The sequence below is a fragment of the Sus scrofa genome, chromosome 16, assembly GCF_054392235.1.
Source record: "Sus scrofa isolate SSC_HxYL_T2T_F1_AM1 chromosome 16, Sscrofa_HxYL_maternal_Yorkshire_Landrace_v2.0, whole genome shotgun sequence".
Classification (NCBI taxonomy): Eukaryota; Metazoa; Chordata; class Mammalia; order Artiodactyla; family Suidae; genus Sus; species Sus scrofa.
Genome location: NC_139398.1, coordinates 15,960,495 through 15,982,164, shown reverse-complemented (window position 1 = coordinate 15,982,164; position 21,670 = coordinate 15,960,495). Strand labels below are relative to the sequence as shown.

Here is a 21,670-nt window from a genome sequence, read left to right as displayed (position 1 = left end):
AATTACATCAATGGAATAGAATACAGGACCCAGAAATAGCCCACATAAATAGGCCCAAATGATTTTTAACAAAATCAAAAAAGGGAGCCTTTCAATGGAATACTACTCAGCTATAAAAGAGAACAACATAATGCCATTTGCAGCAACATGGATGGAACTAGAGACTCTCATATTAAGTGAAGTCAGAAATAGAAAGACAAATACCATATAAAATGACTTGTATTTGGAATCTAATATACAGCACAAATGAATTTTCCACAGAAAAGAAACTCATGGACTTGGAGAACAGACTTGTGGGTGCCAAGAGGGAGGGGGACGGACTGGGAGTTGGGGGTTAATAGATGCAAACTATTGCACTTGGAATGGATAGGCAATGAGATCCTGCTGAATAGAACAGGGAACTCTATCTAATCACTCGTGATGGAACATGAGGAGGATAATGTGAAAAAAAGAATGTGTATAAATGTATAACTGGGTCACTTTGCTCTACAGCAGAAATTGACAAAACATTGTTAAGTCAACTATGATAAAAATTAAAAAAAAATACATTCAAAAGGGAGCCTTTTGTAACAAATACTGCTGGAACAATTGAATATATAGCTACAAAGCAAAAAGAAGAAAACAAAAAATAACCAAAAACCCTCAGCCTATATTTCATGCCTTATATTAAAATAAACTCAAAATGGATCACTGATTTGAATGTAAAATGCAAAACTTTAAAGCGTTTAAGAAAGAAACTTGGGGAAAAAAGCCTCAATGTAGGGCTAGGCAAAAAGTTTTTAGATTCAATACCAAGAAGCTTGATCCAGAAAAGAAAGAACTCATAAACTGATAAAGAACTTACTTCATCAAAAGCAAAATCTTTTTTTTTTTTTTCTATGAAAGATCCTGTCAGGAAGATTGAATGACATACCACAGAGTGGTAGAATAAATATTTGCAAACCGTATCTCTGACAAAGGACTAGTATCTAGAATATATAAAGAACACTCAAAACTCAGTAAGAAAAGGCCAAAAACCCCAATGAGAAAATGGGCAAAGGACATGAAATGACATTTTATTGAAGAGGATAAACAGATGGGAATTAAGTACATGGAAAGTGTACAACATCACTAGCCATTAGGAAATGCAAATTAAAACCACAGAAACATGTCACTATACACTTGCCAGGATGGCCAAAACATAAAAATAAAAAAAGCGACAACATCAAACACTGGAAAAGCTTTGAAGCAACCCGACTATGCATACCTTACTGGTGAGAATGTAAAATAGTGGTCTTGAAAACAGTGTAGGGAGTTCCTGTCATGGTACAGCAGAAATGAATCCAACTAGGAAACATGAGGTTGTGGGTTCAATCCCTGGCCTCGCTCAGTGGGTTGAGGATCCAGCATTGCTGTGAGCTATGGTGTAGGTTGCAGATGCGGCTTGGATCTGGTGTTGCTGTGGCTCTGGTGTTGGCCCGTGGCTACAGCTCTCATTAGACCCCTAGCCTGGGAACCTCCATATACCGTGTGTGCAGCCCTAAAAAGACAAAAGACAAAAACAAAACAAAACAAAACACCCCAAAACCAAAAAAAAAACCCACCCCAGTATAGCAAATCCTTAAAAAACAAAATATGCAATACCATATGATCTACTAATTGCCTGACCTTTATGCCAGTGAAATGAAGATGTGTGTTCACACAAAAATCTGTATGAATGTTCATAATGCTCATAGAAGATTTATTTGTAATAGCCAAAAATTGGGAAAAATGCAGCTGTCCATCAATGGGTAAATGGTTAAACAAACTATGGTCCATCCATAGTGTGGAATACTGCAGTAATAAAAAGGAAAACTGTCAACACACACAATATTATGGAGGAATTTCCAGAGAATTATGCTCAGCAAGAAAATCCATCTCAGTTTACACAGTATAAATGATTCCATTTGTATAAAATTCTTAAAATGACAAAAATATAGAAATAGAGAAAGAATTAGTGGTTGGCAGGGGTTAAAGGAGGGGGTTGAGGGCAGAAGGAAGGTGAGTATGGATATAAAAGAACAGGAGGGATCCTGGTGGTACTGGGATGTCTTGCATCTTGACAGCATCAATGTTAAAAGCATGGTTGTCACTATGGAAAACAGTATGGAGGTTCCTCAGAAAATTAAATATAGAACTACTATAAGATCCAGCAATCTCACTCCTGGGCATAAATCCAGACAAAACTACAATTCAAAAAGATACACATGCATGCGTGTGTTCACTGCAGCACTATTCACAACAGCCAAGACATGGAAACAACCTAAATGTCCATCAGCAGATGATTGCTAATCCAATCCAAGAAGATGTGGTACATACATACAATAGAAAACTACTCAGCCATAAAAAAGAACAAAATAAAGCCATTTGCAGCAACCTTGACGCAACTAGAAATTCTCCTGCTAAGTGAAGTAAGTCAGAAAGAGAAAGACAAATACCATATGATATCACCTATATGTGGAGTCTAAAATATGGCACAAATGAACCTATTTACAAAACAGAAATAGACTCACAGACATGAAGAGCAGACTTGTGGTTGCCAGGGAGCAATGGAGAGGGGGGCGGCGTGAGATGGATTGGGAATTTGGGGTTAGGAGATGCAAACTATTACATTTAGAACGGATAAGCAATGGGGTCCTGCTGTATAGCACAGGGAACTATATCCAATCTCTTGTGATAGAACATGATGGAAGATGATATGAGAAGAGTGTGTATATATGTGTGACTGGTTCCCTTTGCTGTACAGCAGAAACTGACATATTGTAAATCAGCTATACTTATTAAAAAGACTTAAAAAAATCCTTGTGACATGGTGTTAAAGTTTTCAAGATGTTATCACTGGGGAAATCTTGACAATGATCTCATGACAAAAAAGTTTAGCTTAATTTTAAAAAGCACATACTAGGTGACCGTATAGACATGAAGTTTAAAGGCAAACTAATTCAGAGATATCAGAAATCAGAACAGCCATCACCCCTAGCAGGAAGGGACTGACTGGGAGGAACAGGAGGGATCTTCTGGGGGATGATGGGATCGTTGGCCTGTTTTGCTTTGGGCAATGATCACTGGTACAAACACATGCATAGAAATGTACTGAGCTATTGGAGTTCCTGTTGTGGCTCAGTGGAAATGAATATCACTAGCATCCATGAGGACCCAGGTTTGATCCCTGGCCTTGCTCAGCAGGTTAAGGATCTGGCATTGCCAGGAGCTGTGGTGTAGGTTGCAAGTGTGGCTTGAATTCTGAGTTGCTGTGGCTGTGGTATAGGCCAGCAGCTGCAGCTCCAATTCAATCCCTAGCCTGGGAACCTCCATATGCCGCAGGTGTGGCCCTAAAAAGACAAAAATAAAATTTTAAAGAAAGAAATGTATTGAGCTATTTACTTACGGTTTGTGTACTTTAAGTCACACGATCACATGCACAAACACACACATGCACACACACAGCAAACTGTCAGTCCCACAAATTCTGTCTATACAGTTATGTCTCAAAAAAATTCAGTTGTAAAGACCTTTCATTCCAATAGTCTAAGAAGGTCTAATATTCTTTGGATATGATTTGCTACTGAGATGATGATCATAATTTATTTCATTAAAACACTGGTGATCTTTTACCCTTTAGTGTTAAAGAGAATGCCTGGATTTAAAAAGATATGTAGATAGTAACAGGCAGAATAATATTTTGTTCTTTGTGGTTTGTAATATTTGTAGTATTTTTTGCTAGGCAGTGATCACAATGGGCCACTTTGCCAACCCAAAGGCATAACCACTTTGTTCAGCAAGTGTCCCATTAAAAATAGCCCCGTGCCTCCCTCCCACTGCTAAGGCCTGGCATATGGTGGCCACAGGACTCCCTCTGGGGCCTGACTCTGAGCTGCCACAGTGCACTAGAGCCGACCCAGCATCCCTGTCCCCCTGGAGCCCACTGAGCAGCACCATCCCTGGGGATCCAGGAGGAAGGACACACCTCGGGGAGCGTGAACTTCCTATGCCTAGACTTGGGGGTCTTGGCTCAAATGCCATCCTCTCACATTTGTTTCAACTCCAAGATCTCAGCAAACAGATGAAAAATAAAACCTTCATGGTGGGCTGAGCAAAAAGTCACCAACCCAGGGGGGTAAATTCAAAAAAGAAAGTAAAAAGGAATCAAATCAAGAGAGATGAGAGTGGTCGTGAGGAGAGATGACCCACTGCCAGAAGAAGCAGGCAGAAGCGCCCCCGGGAGCTCTCGGCAGGCTCGGGTCCTGGGTTTGTTCCTAACGCAGGGTCTTGAACCTAAACGCTTCGCTTTCTTCAGTCCACCTGGACAAGGTTGATTTTGCTTCTCTGAGGCCAGGACGCAACAGCTCTTCCCTTTGCTCCGATTTCAGTTCATCAAGAAGTGGGGGGACTTTAGCTGTTCTCACCAGGACAGATGCAGCCCCGGCAGTGAGTTGAGACTCTGACAATTCAGAACATTCTCTTACCCCTCTTCTGACCCAGGGGAGGCCTCTCCTTCAGTCTCTCCCTCAGCCATCTCTGCGAATCAATTGTGACCGACTGAAATAAAAGGCCTAACACAAAAAATCAGGCAAATATGTTTAATTTTTTAAAATAACTGATGGCAAAATAAAATATTTACATCACATCATACTGTGTAAACATGTAACGTCTCTGTACAAAGAAATATACATGCAAAAAAATGTAAAAATTTAACTGAAATAATAAAAGAAACAATACACAAATAAAAGTTGTGAGGTTACGAATACACATCCAGTTTTGAATCCAATTTCTCTTAAAAAGTTTCTGTACAATTTTACAAGAAACAAACAAAAACCCAACAAAAGAATAAATAAAATATATTGGAAGCTGCAAAGCTTAACTACGGCCAGTTTATGGCTGAAGACCCAGGTGTCTGGCTGGCTTGGGAAGCGGGCTTTTTTTTTTTTTTTTTTTTTTTTAAGTGTATTTCACACAACAAAGGTAAAAAGACAAGAAAAATTCAAGCGTGCCCAGAAACCCAGCGTCATTTGTTGAAGGCCTCCCACACCAGCGTGGTTTCTGCCACAGTGCTGCAGACGCCGACGCTGCAGTGTCTTGAGACAGCGAGTGCTTAATTGGCTTGTGTTTCTTACCAAAAGCTCAAAATCCAGCCATTTTTTTTTTTGTACAGAAAGTTGAATGTCAAAAAAGTCTAAAAAGTAGGAAATGTCCAGACTGATTTTGGGAAAAAAAAAAATAATACTTTGGCATTCTGAATAATAGCATAATAAAATTTAAAACATTACCCTATTATCCAGTTTTAGATTCAGAGTATGAAATCACTTTTTACAGTCCTCAAAACTGACAAATTTCACGAAGAGTTCAGTGTCCTTGAACTGATGGCACAGAGCTACGACCCCCCCCACCCCGCCCCCAACACACGCACAAAACCATAAAGCTCACCGTACGAAGTATGTGCTTTTTCTATATATTTATTACAGGTACAACAGAGGTCTTCATAAATAGTTGCATAAAATGTTAAAGCCACAACATTGCACATGATATGAAATAAAACCAAAAAACCCCCAGTGAGTGCATTTACAGTATTTTCATCTGACTGTATACCGCTCAACAATCTGATGGACGGCTTGGGGGGTGGGCTGTGGGGGGAGGGGGGCGGGACCCGACCCGATGTCCTGCTTGGTGGCCGGGCACACCCCTCTGACCCCCAAAAGGAAGCCCCCGGGCGGTGGTCGGGAGTGGGAAGGAAGGCAGTGGGGATCCAGACCGAAGGCAGGACCAGTCTTATGTACAAGTAAGGCCTACATTTCATCAGAGCAAAATGATTCATTCTATTTTTTATGCAGAAGTTTGAGGTTGAATGAACGTTTCCGAAGCCTGGTCTGGCATCCCTGAGCGAGGCAGGCAGACCAGGCGGCTGGAAAAGCTCAGAGCCAGGTGGACCCACGCTCCTGGCGAGGCCTCTGGGACGGCCGTCCCACTGCTCGGGGCTCCTCCCCAGAGGGTCCAGTATATCTGTCTTGTTCGTTGACACCAGTGGTTGAACATAGGCATTTCGTTTCCTTGAATAAATCTTGGAAAATGTGAAATTTGCAAAATTCTATTCATGTTCATTTAAAAAAGTTTTTTATTTTTATTTTTTATTTTTTGCAGAAACCTGAATAAAAGACTGTGACACAGCAATGCTGTCTCCGCCCTCGCAGAGTGTTCGAGAAGGTCCCCCACCCCAGCATGGCTTGCAGCCCGAGTCCCAGGCACTGCCGAGCTCAGCTCACTCGGAATGCAGTTTCACACGATCAACTACGGCAGCTGATCAGTTATGTTGGTTTGTGTTTCTCTTCGGAAGTCAAATTAACAGCTGATTGGCAGGTGAAAGAGAATGAGAAAGAACTTCAAGATAGGTCAAACTCGAGGCAAAAGCCTGCTTTGTAAGAAGTTTTTGATGCTACGGATAGGTCGAACATCGTTCTGGTGTTTGCGCCGCTCAATGAAGGAGGTCAGTCTGGATGTGTCGAGGACGCCTGAACCTTTGCCATGGCCGTGGCCATGGCCCGCCTGCAGCCACTGCTCCTGGAGGGCCAGCGCAGCCGAGGGCCGCTTGGCGGGGTCCTCGTGGAGGAGGAAACACACGAAGTCCTTGGCCCTCTGGCTCACTCCTTGGAAGTAGTCATCTGGGAAACTAAAGTCTAGTCGGCAAATGTTCAGGCAGGTCTCTTCCACACTGTCGTCCAGGAAGGGGGACACGCCGCTAAGAAGCACATAGGCCAGCACTCCAACGCTCCACGTGTCCGAGGTCAGGGAGACCGGGTTCCCCAGGATGATTTCGGGGGCTGCAAATTCGGGGTTCCCCAGCAACTGGTGGATGTGGTAGGTCGTGTTGAGTTGGACAGCATCTCCAAAGTCGGCCAGCTTGATGGTTGGCTTGGCTGAACTCTGATCCACGAGGATGTTTTCGGGCTAAGAGACAGGACAAGACAGCTGTCATTCCCGGCCACCTCCATCTCAAAGCTGAAGCCTGATGCTCACCAGGAAATCTGCGAGGTTGAGGGCAGCCAACCATCCACGGGCAAGAGAGGACGAAGCCCTCAGGAGGAGGACAAAGCGCCAACACAGACGAGAGGCTGCCTGGCTTGGCACCGGCTAGGCCTCTTGGGGACTCGTGCGCAGCTGCTGTGTGAAACTATGAGGAGTTCCAGGCCAGGGTTTATCCTCCCTCCTGTCACCAAGAGCAATGCTCCCTTCCTGCCTCAGTCATGCTGCCCCAGCCCCACACCCACCCAGCAGAACTCAGAGGACCTTTCTGAAATTGCAAGAAACGTCCCAAGACCGCCAATGTTTATCTGGTACTTTATTGCTTGTGTAGGTCACTAAAGGCCAACTCCTCAAAAGAGGGATTAGAAGTCAGTGCTCCCATCCCCCACCCTGTGCTTGTCCCCTGGTGTCCCCATCCCCTGGTGTCACTGTCCCCTGGCGGCCCCTGGTGTCACTGTTCCCTGGTATCTCCTGGCCTGGATGCAGAGGACAGGCTGGGAGCTGGCCCCAGGTCCCGTGTGGCCATGCCAGGGTCAGACATGTGGCTCCCTACCCCCGGGGCCCCCCTCACCTTTAGGTCCAGGTGTGCTATCCTGCAGTTGTGAAGGTATCGGACACCTTCTAGAACCTCCCCCAGATATGCCCTGATCTTCCCTTCCGTGAGGTTTCCCCATCGCACCACACAGTCCAGGAGCCGTCCCTGGTCAGCCCTGCAAAGGAGACAATGTGCGACCCCATTACGGTGCCAGTCAGTCATTTTAGAGCCCTTTCCTGCGACACACACGTCACACCTGTGTTCCATATCAATGTCCCATCAGCATCTGGGGATCACACCTCTACCTGGAGGCACATTGGGATCAGAAGGGTGATTTCTTTTTAACCTCATCACGGGAGGTGCAAGCAGGGAACAAAACATCTGGGCCCTCAGAGGGAACTGGGAGGTGGGGCAGGTGCACCAGGCAACCCCCACCACCCCAGCAGGCTCTGGCCCAGACCCTGCCCCCCTCCCCGAAGTGAGCAAAGGACCTGGGAAGCTTCTGGGCAGTGCCTGGCACACAGCAGGTGCTCTGCTGGTATCTGCTGGAGGGGGAGTAAGGTGACAGCACCGCCCAGAGCCTTAGTCTCCTCATCTGGAGGATGGGCAACGTGAAGCCAAATGACTGAATGCAAATAAAGACACAGACAATATAGTGAGGCCTTCATGTTGGACTCCGAGTCTTCCTACTGTGAAATTATCTGTAACATTCAAAAGGTGCTTACACAGAGTGGTCCTCTACGAGGGCCTAAATGCTGTCAACTCACTTCGTCCTCATGAAAACCTGGAAAGACTGTTTTATTGTCCTGCTTTATAGATGTGGACACTGAGGCCCAGAGTAGGTGTGTAACTTTCCCACCCTCTGTAAGTGAAGGATCGAGCTGCAATGAGCTCACCTGGCCCTGGCCTCTCTCAACACTGGGCTAAGCTGCTCTTTCGCAAAACAGAATTTTATAAGAAGATCAGCTACTTGTCTGGTTATGGTGAGGGATCCAGGAGAATTTGGTAGTAAGTTCTTCATTGTGAAAATAAATCCTATCAACAGTATGATGAGACCAAACCTTTTAGCTTCTCAGTGAAAAGGAATGACAGCTGAATGCTTTGAAAATTTAAACCAGAAACCGAGGTCTTGTAGATTTCCTACAAGGATTCTAGGACTCTTTTTTCCCAGTTGAAATTCCCTGGGGAAGATGAGCGGTGGCTCTTAGTGGTCAAGTTTCTAGAGCCAGAAAGCCCCCTCTCAGGGTCAGGTCTCTGCCTGGACATCATTCCAGCCCCACAACAGCCCCTCGAGTAGCTGACATTCTACAGGAGCCACAGTTGAACATTGAGCCCCAAGTCCACTGACCTACCCCTGGGACACGCTGACCAGCCTCCCCCAGAAGGGCCCGCCTGCTCCCTGCGCTGTCCCACAGCTCAGCACATCTTAGAGACAGGGCTGAACAGGACCCCCCCAAACATCCCTCCCTGGGGCTCGGGGCAGGGTGGGTTTGGACCTGGCACCACACGGGCCCTCTGGCAGCAGCACCTGGAAAGGCTGTGGGGTGGAGGCGCTTAAAATTCTGTAAGAATATGGCTAATAGAAAGTCACAGAAAGGGCCTCTGGGGAATCCCTGCAGGTGAAGAGCCCACAGTCCTCCTGAACATGCCTCCGTGGCTCTGAGGCTGGCCCTCCCGCCTGGTCTGCTCTTCCCACAACAAGGTGTTGAGAACTAGGAAACGGTGCAAAACGTCCTGCTTTGGTCAATGGAACTGAAGTTGTAAATCAAAATAAATATGTAAAATGATTCCCCCTAAAAAGGAGGAACGGAAATTTAAACAAAGCTGGATGCCGAGATGTTTCAGAGACGGAATATTCTAAGGCAGGGTTTCCCCACCCCGTGTACTGATTCTTTGGGCAAATGATTCTGTTTCAGGCCATCCTGTGGCCTGCGGGATGTAGAGCCGTGACCACCAAAAAGCCTGCAGACGTTGCCAAGTGTCCCCTGGGGGGCAAAACTGCCCAGGGCTGAGGACCCCTACTCTCAGTTCAGGTGTTTCATATGCCTTATCTTTAAATGACTGAAACATTTATTGAGATGGCACACAGTGCCTGTAAGTGCCACAAGGACCAGGGGGGCTGTGCTGGTGGGACCCACACTTGCAGAGAGTGCTCTTTAGGTCGGGTGTTCCCTGCCCTCCCATTGTAATCACCTTTGGGGGACAAGATGGGCCCGGGGCAGAGCCGTATCCCAGAGCACTAGATATGAGCAGATATTAGTCAGCCCTCGCAAGTACCTACCAGCCCACTCACCCGTCCCTGAGCAGACACACGGCATCAGCTCAGCCTGAGATCGAGAGCAGGGGCCTGGCCTCCTGGGACCTTAGGGAACCAGGTGGCATCTCCAGGTTGGCTGAGGCCCTGAGGGAGCCTGGGTGGTGGGGGCGTTCCAATGCTTGGTTTGTGCTTGTCAGGCAGCTCAAAGTCCATATTGCCCACTACCATTGCTGGGAAGCTCCCAAACTGTGGCCTGATCGTTCTGTGATCCTAAAATCCCAGTTTCTATCCCTCTTACAGAATAAACAGCAAGACCCCTGGGAGTTGAGGTTGGAAAGAGGAGAGCAGCCAGCGTGTACATACATTTCCAAAACCAGGACGTAGCTGGTGGGGGTCTCGAAGGTGTCTAGGAGGCCAATAAGCAGCGGGTGCTGGAGGTTCTGCAGGATTCCAAGCTCGTGGGTGACCTGGTCACGCTTCATCAGCTTCTTGTTCACAAACTTAGTGGCCACTGCTCGTTTGGTGCCTTTCTGATCACATTTCTTAACGACAGAGAATCTGCCCCTGGAAGATGGGAGGGGGGTGAAGAGTGTTTTCAGAGGCCTCCGTGTGTGTCACAGAGAAGGCTGCTACTACCCTAAATGAATTGGATCCTTGGCAGCTTCTCTGGCTGGCGCCCCCCGCCCCCAGCCCATAGTGGAGGGGCGCTGCGATGCCCCTAGGAAGCCTGCCAGCATGTGTGACTGTCTCTCCCCCTGCTGGAGGCAGACTGGGTAAGGGAAGGCCATGAGACTTCCTCCAACCTCTGAACGAGGTGGCAGTGCCACCCTGAGGCTTCCCAGGCAGCTCCCACCTCTGTTCTCGTGGCAAACCTTCCTCGTGTGAAAAAGCTTGAAGGGACTATGCGGTGGCTCCTGATTACCACCCCCTAACCCCTATTTTGGATGGGAGTGTGTATTGCCTTACAGCCTCTGCCTTGCTGTTGTAGGATGTGTGTTGGGGGCGCTGGTAACTCATCTTTAGCTTGTGGTCTCTGGAGCTGCACCTGAGGAGCCTCAGTGCATCTTGACTGGATCCGGTAACAAGGCCCTGGACCTTGAGTCCGAGGCTGTTGCCATCTGGGGATGAGATGGGGGCTGGGGAATGTGAGTCTGTGGCCGGGGGTGGTGGGGGTGGGAAGGGGCGCAGACTGGTGGTTTGAAGATGGATGCAGCACTCGCTCCTCCTCCAGGACAAGGGGAGTTGTTTCCCTCCTGGAATCTGGGCTGGTTCTCCCACAGAATATGGGAAAAGAGGGGCTGTTAACGCTGAAGTTGAGCCCCGAGTGGCTGCAGCTTCTGCTTTCACTCCCCTGGGACGCTTCTGCCACCCCAGGAGGAAGCCCAGGGTGAAAGTCCACATGGAGATAGACCTGGGACCCAGGCCAGGCCACAGACATGCAGGAGAGGTGTGAGGGTGCCAGTGGACCGAGCCCAGGCGGGACTACCAAAATAACCGCCCATCAGTCGCATGTTGCAAGAAGTGACATTCCATGGCTGCTCTGGACAGCAGGGCTGTGCAAGGATCCCTGGAGCCAGGCGGCCCAGGAAGGGCTGCTGGAATGCATGAGGCTGCTGCTGGGGCTCTTGGAAAATTTTTAAAAGTGACAAGCTCAGCTGTCATGCTTCTGACCTCCTCCTTGCCACACTGGACATAACACCAGGTGTGGGTGAGTGCCGTGGGGGCCGGGGGGAGGTGCCTGGGTGACTGAGGGCTCTGAGCCCTGGCTTCCTCTAGAAGGAAACAGTCCCTCTGCTGAAGCCCCCTTAGTGTGTGGGTGCCCTCGGAATCTCCAGGAACAGCTGACACCTGAAGGACACATCCAGCCTCTCTCGACTGGGTTCGGGAGGAGAACTATGTCTCATGGGAAATGGTCTGGGTGACACCTGCCTGGATGCCCTTAGGGACAGGCTGTGACCTGTGCTGCCCTGGGTGCACAGCAGCTCGCACAGCAGCTCACACATCACGTCACTGCTGGGCCCACTGCCTTTAGCCTTAATTCTCTCTTGGAACCAGCATGAGAAACACCTGCCTTACTATGTTCAATGTAGCAAGTACAGGCTACATTCCAGACGGAGCACAGCTAACTTCCGTCTGCTAGTGAAATCCACCTTTAAGTTCCTCCGAGAGGCCATACAGAGCAATGTCTCTCGCTCTGTGGTCTGCAGAGGGGCTCCGGGTTTATAACTGTACCTGCCAAGTTCAGCCACTTCGCTGTAGAAGCAGTCAAAGTTGTCTCTCCAGGTCACAATGATGCCATCACTCCCTGGACCTGCAGGAAGAGCAGCATCTCTCTGAACCCCTCGGGGAAGGAGACCAGAGCCCCGCGCTGGCCCACGCGGCAGTCGCCTGGGGCTGCTGAGCATCTGAACTACGGCTTGTGGGAACGGAGGTGCACCAGAGGTGTAAAACCCACACCCCACGTTGGGACTTCTTCCATTCAGGAGCTGTGATCCAAAAATCAGACTGCTTCCTTTCTGTGACTTAATGAGGTTGAAACACAGGGATGAGGACACATGGGACAAAAGTTCTAAAACAGTTCCATTTACTGTTTACACACAAGGCGTGCCTGGACTCAGTTCACTTTGCAGTTTATTTATTTATTTTTCTTAGTTTTTAAAAGTTTATTTTAGCTCTTCAATTTTTACTCTTGGAAGCAGTTTCCTATACCTGGTGCAGCTGGAGGATCCATGAAAAACCTCAGCTGCCCTGGATTGCACAGCTGGGCTCCTGTGAAATGGTAGCTGGAAACTCAATTGGTATGTGTTGCTCTCTAAGCACCTTCACAAGTCAATTCCAACTATGGGAAATTCTAAAAGGCCCCAGATACGGGTTCTGTCTCCAGCAGCTCCAGGTTTAGCTGAGGAGTGAGATCAGGCCTTGCTGGCTGGGCATGGACAGAGCAAGGGCTTCAGTCCCACCAGGGTGGGCTTGTGTTCATGGAAAGGACAGGAGGACACAACTTGCGGCAGGGCTGTTAGGGTCTAGGACGGGCACAGAGCCTGCATGGGCCACACACACACTCCTTCCCTTTCTTTTTATTCTATTTTACCTGCCAGAACTTAGAACAGTTTCTCTTAAGGCTGAGGCATCAACTGAATGATAGGACAAGTGAGAAGTTGGATATAAAAATGTGTTTTGAGTTCTTGTTGTGGCTCAGTGGGTTAAGAACCTGGCATTGCTGCAAGCTGTGGTGTAGGCCGAAGGTGTCGCTTGGATCCAGTGTTGCTGTGGTTGTGGTACAGGCTGGCAGCTGCAACTCCAATATGACCCCTAGCCTGGGAATGTCCATATGCCGTGGGGGCGGCCCTAAAAAGAAAAAAAAAAAAATTGTTTTGAGTTCTAGGAGCATAGAACGTCTTGTTCCCACTGGAGGCGCACACCAGGGAACCATGTGCTCAGTGGCCGTAGGCAGAGGCCTTTGCTTTGAGGCTTCCCTGCCTCGCGGTCACTCGCCCAGGAGCCCCAGAGGCTGGTCTGCTCCTTGCAGCCCCCGAGTGACTTGTCATGTACCTCAGGCCACAGGGAATGTGGGTGGGGTTTGGGGTGCAGCTTACCTAGAACCCTCAGACTGGCTGAGGACGAGGCTGAGCCCATGTCGTTCACTGCGATGCACGTGTAGATGCCGTCGTCTTCCGTGGTCACGCCAACAATCTTCAGAGCGGCCTCTCCCAAGTCACTGCATGGAGGAGGGCATGCACGGCGTTCAGAAACACTCGGCTCTCCCCTGCTAGCCCCCAACTCCTCTCCTTCTGGGTCACAGGGAATTAGGGGCTCAAGTGCTGATGGGCAACTTCAAGAGGGATTTTAATCCTAGCTGCACACCCCAGGCATGACACGTTCCCTCACAGCAGGTGTCCCAGGTCTGGAGGTGACCCAGGATCGACCGCCGGTCCCAGTGGAAAAGGGGCATGCTCACTGACAGTGAAACCAACCCCCAAGGGGGGCTCCCTCACCTGTAGGAGATGCTGTAGTGGCCATCGTTGTTCAAGGTGTTGTGTTCAGGGCCCTTCCAGGTGATGGAGGCCTTGGGGCGGCCGCAAACCCGACATCTAAGAACAACGGTCTCCCCGGTCTCACATGTGACCTCACTCAAGGGAATGACGAATTCTGGGGGAACTGCGTGAAAAAAGAGTAACGTCGGTCGCTTGGCCTCCTTCCTGCACCCACCAACCTACCCTAACAAATGAATGAGAAGCTGCCCAGGCCCAAAGCTCCAGAAAACCCACGTCCACAGGCTACAGGAGTGTCCCGAAACTCCACTGACCTATCCTCTAAAAGCCTAGAGAAAAAAGACCAGAACTCACCGTCATATATGTAGTTGGGATTGAGAAGCTGAAATGGAAAAAGCACACAGCTATTATTCAGACACATGAGCTCTTTTGAGATTTGCTGATTTTATTCAGGGCTACCATTACTGTTGAATGATGAGAGGAAACACAACTTGGCTTGCCTGGGAATCCTTCAAAATCGACCACATTCCCATTGCCTTTGAATGCCCTGGAAAGCTTTGCGTCACACAAATACAGGAGAGTTTTTTCTTTTTACCCCCAGGACAAAAACTTAAACTCAGAGAAGTCCCTTTTTCTCATTCTATGGGCTGAGTCCAGTGGCCCCTGGAAACCCTGCTTTTGCAGAAGGGCCAGGGCCCTCTGATTCCCTTCAGGAGATACCTTCTTTTTCTCGAGGCAAAACCCACGCAGATTTAAGGCAATCTGATTGCAGGAGCAAAGCCGACTGGGGCACCCACGGAGGGAATTTGCTGCAGCCAGTGTACCTGTGTCTCGGTCTCTGATCACTTCCGCTGTGGTCTGAACCACAGCTGCTCTGAGCTTCATCTGCTACTGAGGATCTAGTCTCTGCTTCCTGTGGGAACCTAACAGGGTTCTTTGCAAGCCACGCATGTGCCCGCTGAGGTGTACACCTGTATACCTGGTATCTCAGAATATACATGCAAACCTGGGCCACGCCATCAGGCGAGCCCTGGACAAAGCCCCATGGGTCTGCTCCAGGGTAGGGGGGGAGGATCCCTGCCAGGCAAGGCCAGGCACCAGGTCCACGCCTCCTCTTGGGCCAGTACCAGCACCCCTGCCACTGCTCCCCAAGGGGCATAGGAACGCAGATTCTGGAGACACCCACGCTCACCTTCACAGATACCTTGTTGCTGAGGCCTTCCCGGGACTTGCGATAACCGTTCTCTAACTTGCCTTCCCGTTTGCCGTCTTTATCTTTTTTCTCAGATTTTTTCCTTAAACGGAGTGCTGTGTGCCAAGATGTTGACTTCCTAGGGGGAAATGACCCATTGTTAGTATTCTGCCCTCCCAGTGGTCAGCAGATGATGCCTGAAAACATCAGCGAGAAGCTGACTGATACTCCTTTAGCAATAGTTATCTCTGCTAAGGAAAACTTTTTTGCCATAACTCAATAACCAGAGATAAAGCCAACAGTTCTTCTACCAAATTTTAAGGATTAAAATAGAAAAGTGTCTGTGATGGTTTACTTTTATGCATCAACTTGACTGGACCTCAATATTTGGTCAAACATCATTCTGGGTGTTTCTGGATGAGAGTGACATTTTAGTTGATAGAGTAAAGCAGACTGCCCTCCACGGTGTGGTGGGCCTCAACCAATCAGTTGAAGGCCTCAGTGGAATAACAACAACAAAAGACTGGCCTCCCTGAGCAAGAGAGAATTTTCCTACAGGCTACCTTTAGACTTTATCTGCACCACTGGCTCTCTTGGAGCTCCAGACTGCTAGTCCACAGTGCAGATCTGGACTTGTCAGTCTGCACAATTGAATGAGCCAAATTGTTATAATAACCCAACCCCCCACCCTTCCCCTGCCCCCTCCCCACACCCTATTGGTTCTATTTCTCTGGAAAACTCTAATACAAGGCCAAAGAATATTCTTGAGAAAACAAAGTATAAAATGGGATTCTTGTACAATGTATAAGAATAAAATAGTTCCTGTATTAAGGAGGAACAGAAAAAAGGACTATCATGGAAGATAAGACCTTTGTAGCCTGAACTCAAGCCTGGATGCCCATGGGTGCAAGCTCTGAGCCCAGAGATAGTGGGCTAGAAGCAGTGCTGGAATGCTGCCCAGTCTGGGCTGCAAACCCAGCCCAGTATACTGCCGTGCTTGGGGAGGAACACAGCCACTGTCATGCCTTTGAGCCTGGTTTTTGGGGCTGAAGCTTTTGGAGGCTTAAAGATCACCATTTTGCAATGGTCCATTCCCAGGAGCCATCGGCTGGCTTCTCCCATAGCCAGAGAGATTCAGGGAAGGGCAGAGTTTGAAACCAGCACCTGAACTTAGTTTTCTTTAAAATAATGTCTAAGGCAGCAAAGTTCGTTTCAAGTGTTTCAACTGAAGTGACCTAGTAGGTATAAAGCATAATGGTAGTGGCACCACATCTATCTTTGGCTGCCGCTTACGGAATGAGCATCTTCATGGACGCACCCTCATGACGCCCAATCAGGGGTGTGGGGGCCTTGTAAAGTCCTCACCCTTCACCCCCAAACCTCTGGGAACTAAAATATCGTTGGCCTCTATCTAGTAGCTTAAAAAAGCCACATGTGTGCAAATACTTTTCTCTTATTAAAAGAACCCCTCAGAACAAACAGATGGAAGGCTACCTCATCTTCACTAAGGGACTCACCATGTACTTATGGACAAGCTTGTTTGACAGGCTTTACCCTCCAGAGCCTCTGCACTTCATTTGGGCTCGGCCCCCGCCCCGCATGGTGGCCCCAGTGGGCACTCACTTGAGAGTCCCATCGGGGTTCTCCACAATGACTGCACTGGTGTGCCCCAGGACGAAGCCCGGAATCCAGCCCTCAGCTGCGGGGCACTGGTCAGTGGCGGCTCGGAACACCAGAAACATGTTCTGTTGATTGCTGGCCAGAATTTGAACGACCTCTCCTTGATAGACGTTTATCTCATCCTCCTTCACTGCCGTGTAATCGTGTGTCACCAACATGGTGGAGATGTTGCTACTGCTGCTACTTTCACTCTGTAGAGGGAGAGATGAACAAAAAGGCAGAGGGGAACTGAAACAAGATCTGATGACAGGAAACTGCTTGGCAGCCTGTGCCATGGCATGGCGGCCCAGGGCAGGGCTCACCAGAACCCTGCACCCTTCCTCCACACTCTCTGGCTAACTTGGTGCCCCTTTTTCCATAACTGACAAATCAGGATTTCTCTAGGAAGCAATTTAGTAGCAATCTAAAAAAAAAAAAAACAAAAAACAAAAAACCAAACAATCATGGTGATGGTGACACTACTTTGGAAGCATGATTATTTCGGTCTCATCATCCACGCACCAGCAAAAGCAACAGCTCACCCTCACACTGGCACCATGCCCATGCTGGGTTCTATCCATGTCGCAGTAATGTCATCTCTCCCATGTTAAAAGGTATCATTAAATTAAAAAGCCGCAGAGAGTAGCTCTTTCAGTCCACCGATGATAGGTCAGATCATGGAGAAGTCCCCAAATCTGCCAGATAAAATGTTCATTGAGAACGCAGATGCCAGAATCACGTTGAGCTGCTGGCATCCTAATTTATTTCCACATGTTTGCCTTGTAGAAGAAGAATGAGCGATCGCTGAAACATCAATAAACTACTGCTCTGCTCTCAGGGACCTGCTCTGCCTCCTTCACGTGTTCCTTGGTGGAAGGCCCTCTTGTGAGCCTGTGTGATTCCAGAGTCGCGAAGGTGCTGCTGCATGGGGGCAGCCCTGGCATGAGAAAGCCTATCTTGCCCTTATCCTGGGGTCACGGTGCCACCCGATCTCCGTGGGTCACTGCTGTGTCTTTAGTGTCCATCACAGGGAATGAAATGTAGCAGGCACTCACTGCCTGTTCAGGAACTCAGTCAATGAGGAAAGATTGCAAAATTAAAACAACCATCATTTCTCAAGGCCACCTACCAGGCCCACAAGCTGAGTGGTGATAGCGGCTGAGGCAATGACATACAAATGATAGTACTTGTCCCAAGCTGTCGTTCACCGATGGACCCCCTTGTTCCAGAGGAGGAGGAGGAAGCTGAGACCACTGCCAATTCTGAGTTACATCCTGCCCGGTCCCCCTTCTCAATTGCCGGGATGTGGAAATGGCGTCAGGCACCCTGTTCCTGTCAGCTTGTTCTCAGAGGCTCTCAGCGAAGACGCCTGGACGTTCGCAGATTCCCAGTACTCCCAGGACACTAGCCTCCTCTGGGCTCTCAGACGCCTGGGGCAAGACTTGGGTTGTTGGTGTGACTGTCAGGAGGCTTGCTACACTCCTGTCAGCTCTGAGCTACTGAGTTGGCATCAGGACACACTGGAGCAGATGGCCAGCCACCGTCAAAGAGCCCGAGTGCTGGGAATTGCAGGGGCCCGGGCTGGGACTCTGGGCCTACAGTGGATGTTGAAGTTAAATACAGTGGAGTGCTGGTGCTTGTTCCTGTGCCAGCTGAGGACTCTGGTGTGTGTTCCCACCCCTTGTGGGTGCCCACGCTGCCCACGTCAGGCTTTGCACGCTCATTCATGCAATTTTACCCCTTTAGCATGTATTTTAGTATTGTGACTATAGAGCAACACCCAATAGTTTTGAGACTATAAAGCCACATTTGCTAGAAAACATAAACAAAAACCAACGGCTGTGGCATGGCTGTTTTGGGTAATATAGCATATATATAATAAAGAAAATCAGTCTCATAATTTGAATATTTTGCCACAATAATAGCAGCTATTGGTAGTTTCTGGAAACCTCCTATGTACCGGTCTTAGGCATTTAAAAAATCTCTCATTTAATGCCAGTGGGTAGAGGTTAAAAATTTGCACAGGCCACCGGGCCTCTGCAAGAAAGGTGGGCTGTACTTTTATTGCTGCCCGGGTGTGTGGGTGGGTGCAGGGAGGCCGTGTGTCCACGGGTGGGGCTGGCACAGTCACTGTCTGGGTTGATCCACAATCACTCCACTCTTGCTCTCAGCAGAACTTTCTAGAAGGTGCCCATTAAAGGAGGAAGAAGGACCTGGGATGTGGGTTAGGCACACCTTCTTGGCCGTGACCGCAGACAACTTCAAGGAAGCAGACAAGGAGGAAGGAGGCCGCTGCTGGCCCTCCCGGGGGGTGGCATCAGGTAGGGCAGCAGTTCTTTTTAAATGAAATACTCAAGAGCTCTACAGATGGTTTCCGAGGCCCATCCTAAGCCTCCAGTGGTCTTCCCAGGCCTCCAGGGCATTTCTTTAAGGCATTGGGATTCATCTAAAACACTGGCAATTCCCCTTGACAGGTTACCTACCACATAAGAAACAGTGAGAGGAAGAAATAAGAGGCAACTTTTGCAATCTAAAACCTGCCAAAATGTGTGGTGCCCACAATGGTGCTAGTCTCTGGGGAGATCCAGGCAGGGGCGCTGGCTGTGTACTCACAGGAGACCAGCACCGGCTCTGTGCTGGGGCAGGTCAGGTGTTCCTTCTGGAACACAGATTCCAAGAGCTCCTTGGGGGCTTAAAGGGAAACCGTCCATCCAGGTTGGGATGGGGTCACGGGCCGCTGCCTGACCGATCTTGGAGCGTTCAGCTAGGTGCTGGCAGGCACGGGATCATGGGGCCTCGCATCTTCCTTCAGCTGAACCCGCATTCTAATGCTTACCTGTACACCTAGCATTTCAGAACTAACAGGAGGTGTGGGTTCAGGCTACTCTGCAAGACACAGTAAGGCACCGTGGTGATGACGACGACGACGACACTGGCCAGAGCCACTGCAGAGAATGCCTGCCCTGACCACTTACTTTTGAGAATAAGACTCAAGGGTAAATAAATGTACCAAGACTTTTTTCTTGATTTCTTCCTCAATTAGATATAAAGGTTGAGGTTAACAAAATACATAAAAAACAGGAGGAGAGAATAAGGACAAGTCAACCCAAACAAGACATTATCAGAAGTCCAGAGGAAAGAGAGAGACATGCAAAAGCCAAATTTCTTTCTTTTTCTTTTTTTGTATAAAGAGAGACACAGACCCTTTTAGGGAAATGTATTTAAAAATTTATAAATCGATCAAACATACACTCATTAGAACAGTTCTATCCCCTCACACATGCCTTTAGGAAGGTGTTATGGGTCAGATCATCTGCCGGGCAGGAGAGTGAGGAAGCCACAGGATGGGGTAAAAACCGACCACAGCAACCCTTCTGCTGAGAACACCACAGTGCCAGGCGATGCCCCACAGCACCCGCAGCCCGCACTGCGCCCCCTGCTGGCCAGAACGCGGACGCTCCGAATCCAGCCTGCCTGCGCCTCCGCTCCCAGCCGCCGGCAGAGCCCAACATCCAGAGGCCCTAAAGCAGTCTCTCTCTTCCACAGTGAAACTTGGGGGGCAGGGGGACAAATATTTCCACTGGAGAGATTCCTTCCCCCTATTTGGTCAGCTTTGTTTGCTTTGAGTTGCTGGTGGAAATTTCTTGAGGGATTTTTTTTTTCAGCAGATGAGTCAAAAACGCTGCCAAGATTAATTTAAGGCATAAAAGAGCACAACCAAGCGATGAGCAGAAAGCTTAGAGTGGACAGGTTTCAGTTTACACAGGAGGCAGAGAGCAGGGACACTGACCCCTCCAAAAAGAGTGTGTGAGGAAGGCAGGGGCGTGAGAGGAAGTTCCAAGATAGTCTGCTGGTCGGAAAATGAAAAACGCTTAAAGACGCTGCATTCGGAAGGTTAAGGATCTGCTTTGCCATATTAAGGAGACACAAAGCAAGGAGCGAGTTAGTAGAGCCGAGAGCACGCCGTCCGCCGGAGCAGGAAGGGTTAGCAGGCGTCCCGCGTGTCCGCGTGGTCAGTGAGAGAGGCCGGAGGAGCGGATGACTGTGGCGCAACAGCCCAGAGACCGGATTAGTACGAGGACAGCGGCGACGACGCGGGAGGTTTAGAAGAGCCGCGGGACTGAGGCAGTGGGGCGGGCGGGCGGAGGCGGCTGGGCGCTCTTACCCCGTTGCTCTGGGTGGACTGCACGGACTGCTCGCTGGCCGAGGAGCACGTGCTCATGCGGTCCGTGTCCTTGCCGGGGGCCGCGTGGCGGTGCGCCTGCCGCTGGAGGGAGTCACTGTCCCCCGGGAAGGTGAAGGAGCCCGGCCGGCTGGCGGGGGAGGCAGGGATGGAGCTCCAGAAGGAGCCCCCCTTCTGCAGGGGGCTGCTGGGGGGCAAGGGCTCCTTGCCGAACGGAGAGGGGAACGCGGTGGCCAGAGGAGAGTTCAGAGGTGAGATGGCCCCGGGCCTGGGCTTGCCCAGCGGCAGGGAGCCCAGGCTGCTCCGTGAGCGGCTGTCGTCTGGGGCTGCCGGCGCCTCCTTGGTGGCTCCATCCTGATGGGCACCCGCAGCACTCCTGGAGGACTTCCGGGGGCTCTCCATCACCTTCATCTTGGGGATCGGTTCCGTTTCTGGCTCAGGACCTTCGGGCTCTCCGCTGGCTGGGGGCCTGCCCGGCTGGCCAGGGCCGGCCTCCGGGGCAGGGCTGCTGCTGGGAGGAGGCAGTGACCGGCCGGGAGTGGACATACCTGACATCTTGTCTGCCTCTGCCTGGCTCGAAGCTGCAGAGGAGACCAGCACGGGGGAGTGGTGTCTGACAGGCTGGGGGATCCGGGAGGGTCTGCTCCTGCTCGAGGTGGGGAGGCCGCTGCAGCTGCTGGGGCCGCTGCTGTGGTTGCTGCTGCTGCCGCCACTACTGGGGGCCCCGCCGCCGCCGCCCCCGCCCCCGCTGCCGCCGCCTCCGCTGTGGTTCCTCTGATATTCGATTGGTGATGTCAAGGCTGTAAGACACGTGTGACAC

At 49.8% G+C, this 21,670-nt stretch overlaps 1 protein-coding gene across 5 annotated transcripts in view; it reads right to left on the bottom strand.

The window, feature by feature from the left end:
* Positions 1 to 4,584: 4,584 nt before the first annotated feature.
* The window catches only part of TRIO (trio Rho guanine nucleotide exchange factor), a 357,836-nt gene continuing 340,750 nt past the window's right edge, over positions 4,585 to 21,670 (bottom strand). For 4 of the 5 annotated variants that reach the window (XM_085001718.1, XM_085001720.1, XM_021077141.2 and 1 more), the window contains exons 48-57: positions 20,833 to 21,650; positions 16,632 to 16,879; positions 15,009 to 15,147; positions 14,171 to 14,198; positions 13,820 to 13,982; positions 13,421 to 13,542; positions 12,057 to 12,135; positions 10,188 to 10,388; positions 7,604 to 7,742; positions 4,585 to 6,957 (exon numbers count right to left, since the gene is read on the bottom strand). In XM_085001718.1, coding sequence (XP_084857844.1) covers positions 6,403 to 6,957; positions 7,604 to 7,742; positions 10,188 to 10,388; positions 12,057 to 12,135; positions 13,421 to 13,542; positions 13,820 to 13,982; positions 14,171 to 14,198; positions 15,009 to 15,147; positions 16,632 to 16,879; positions 20,833 to 21,650 — 2,492 coding nt within the window. In that variant the 3' untranslated portion in view covers positions 4,585 to 6,402. Of the gene's footprint in view, positions 6,958 to 7,603; positions 7,743 to 10,187; positions 10,389 to 12,056; positions 12,136 to 13,420; positions 13,543 to 13,819; positions 13,983 to 14,170; positions 14,199 to 15,008; positions 15,148 to 16,631; positions 16,880 to 18,969; positions 19,147 to 20,832; positions 21,651 to 21,670 lie in introns of those variants that run through there. The other variant, XM_021077143.2, reaches the window with a different exon arrangement.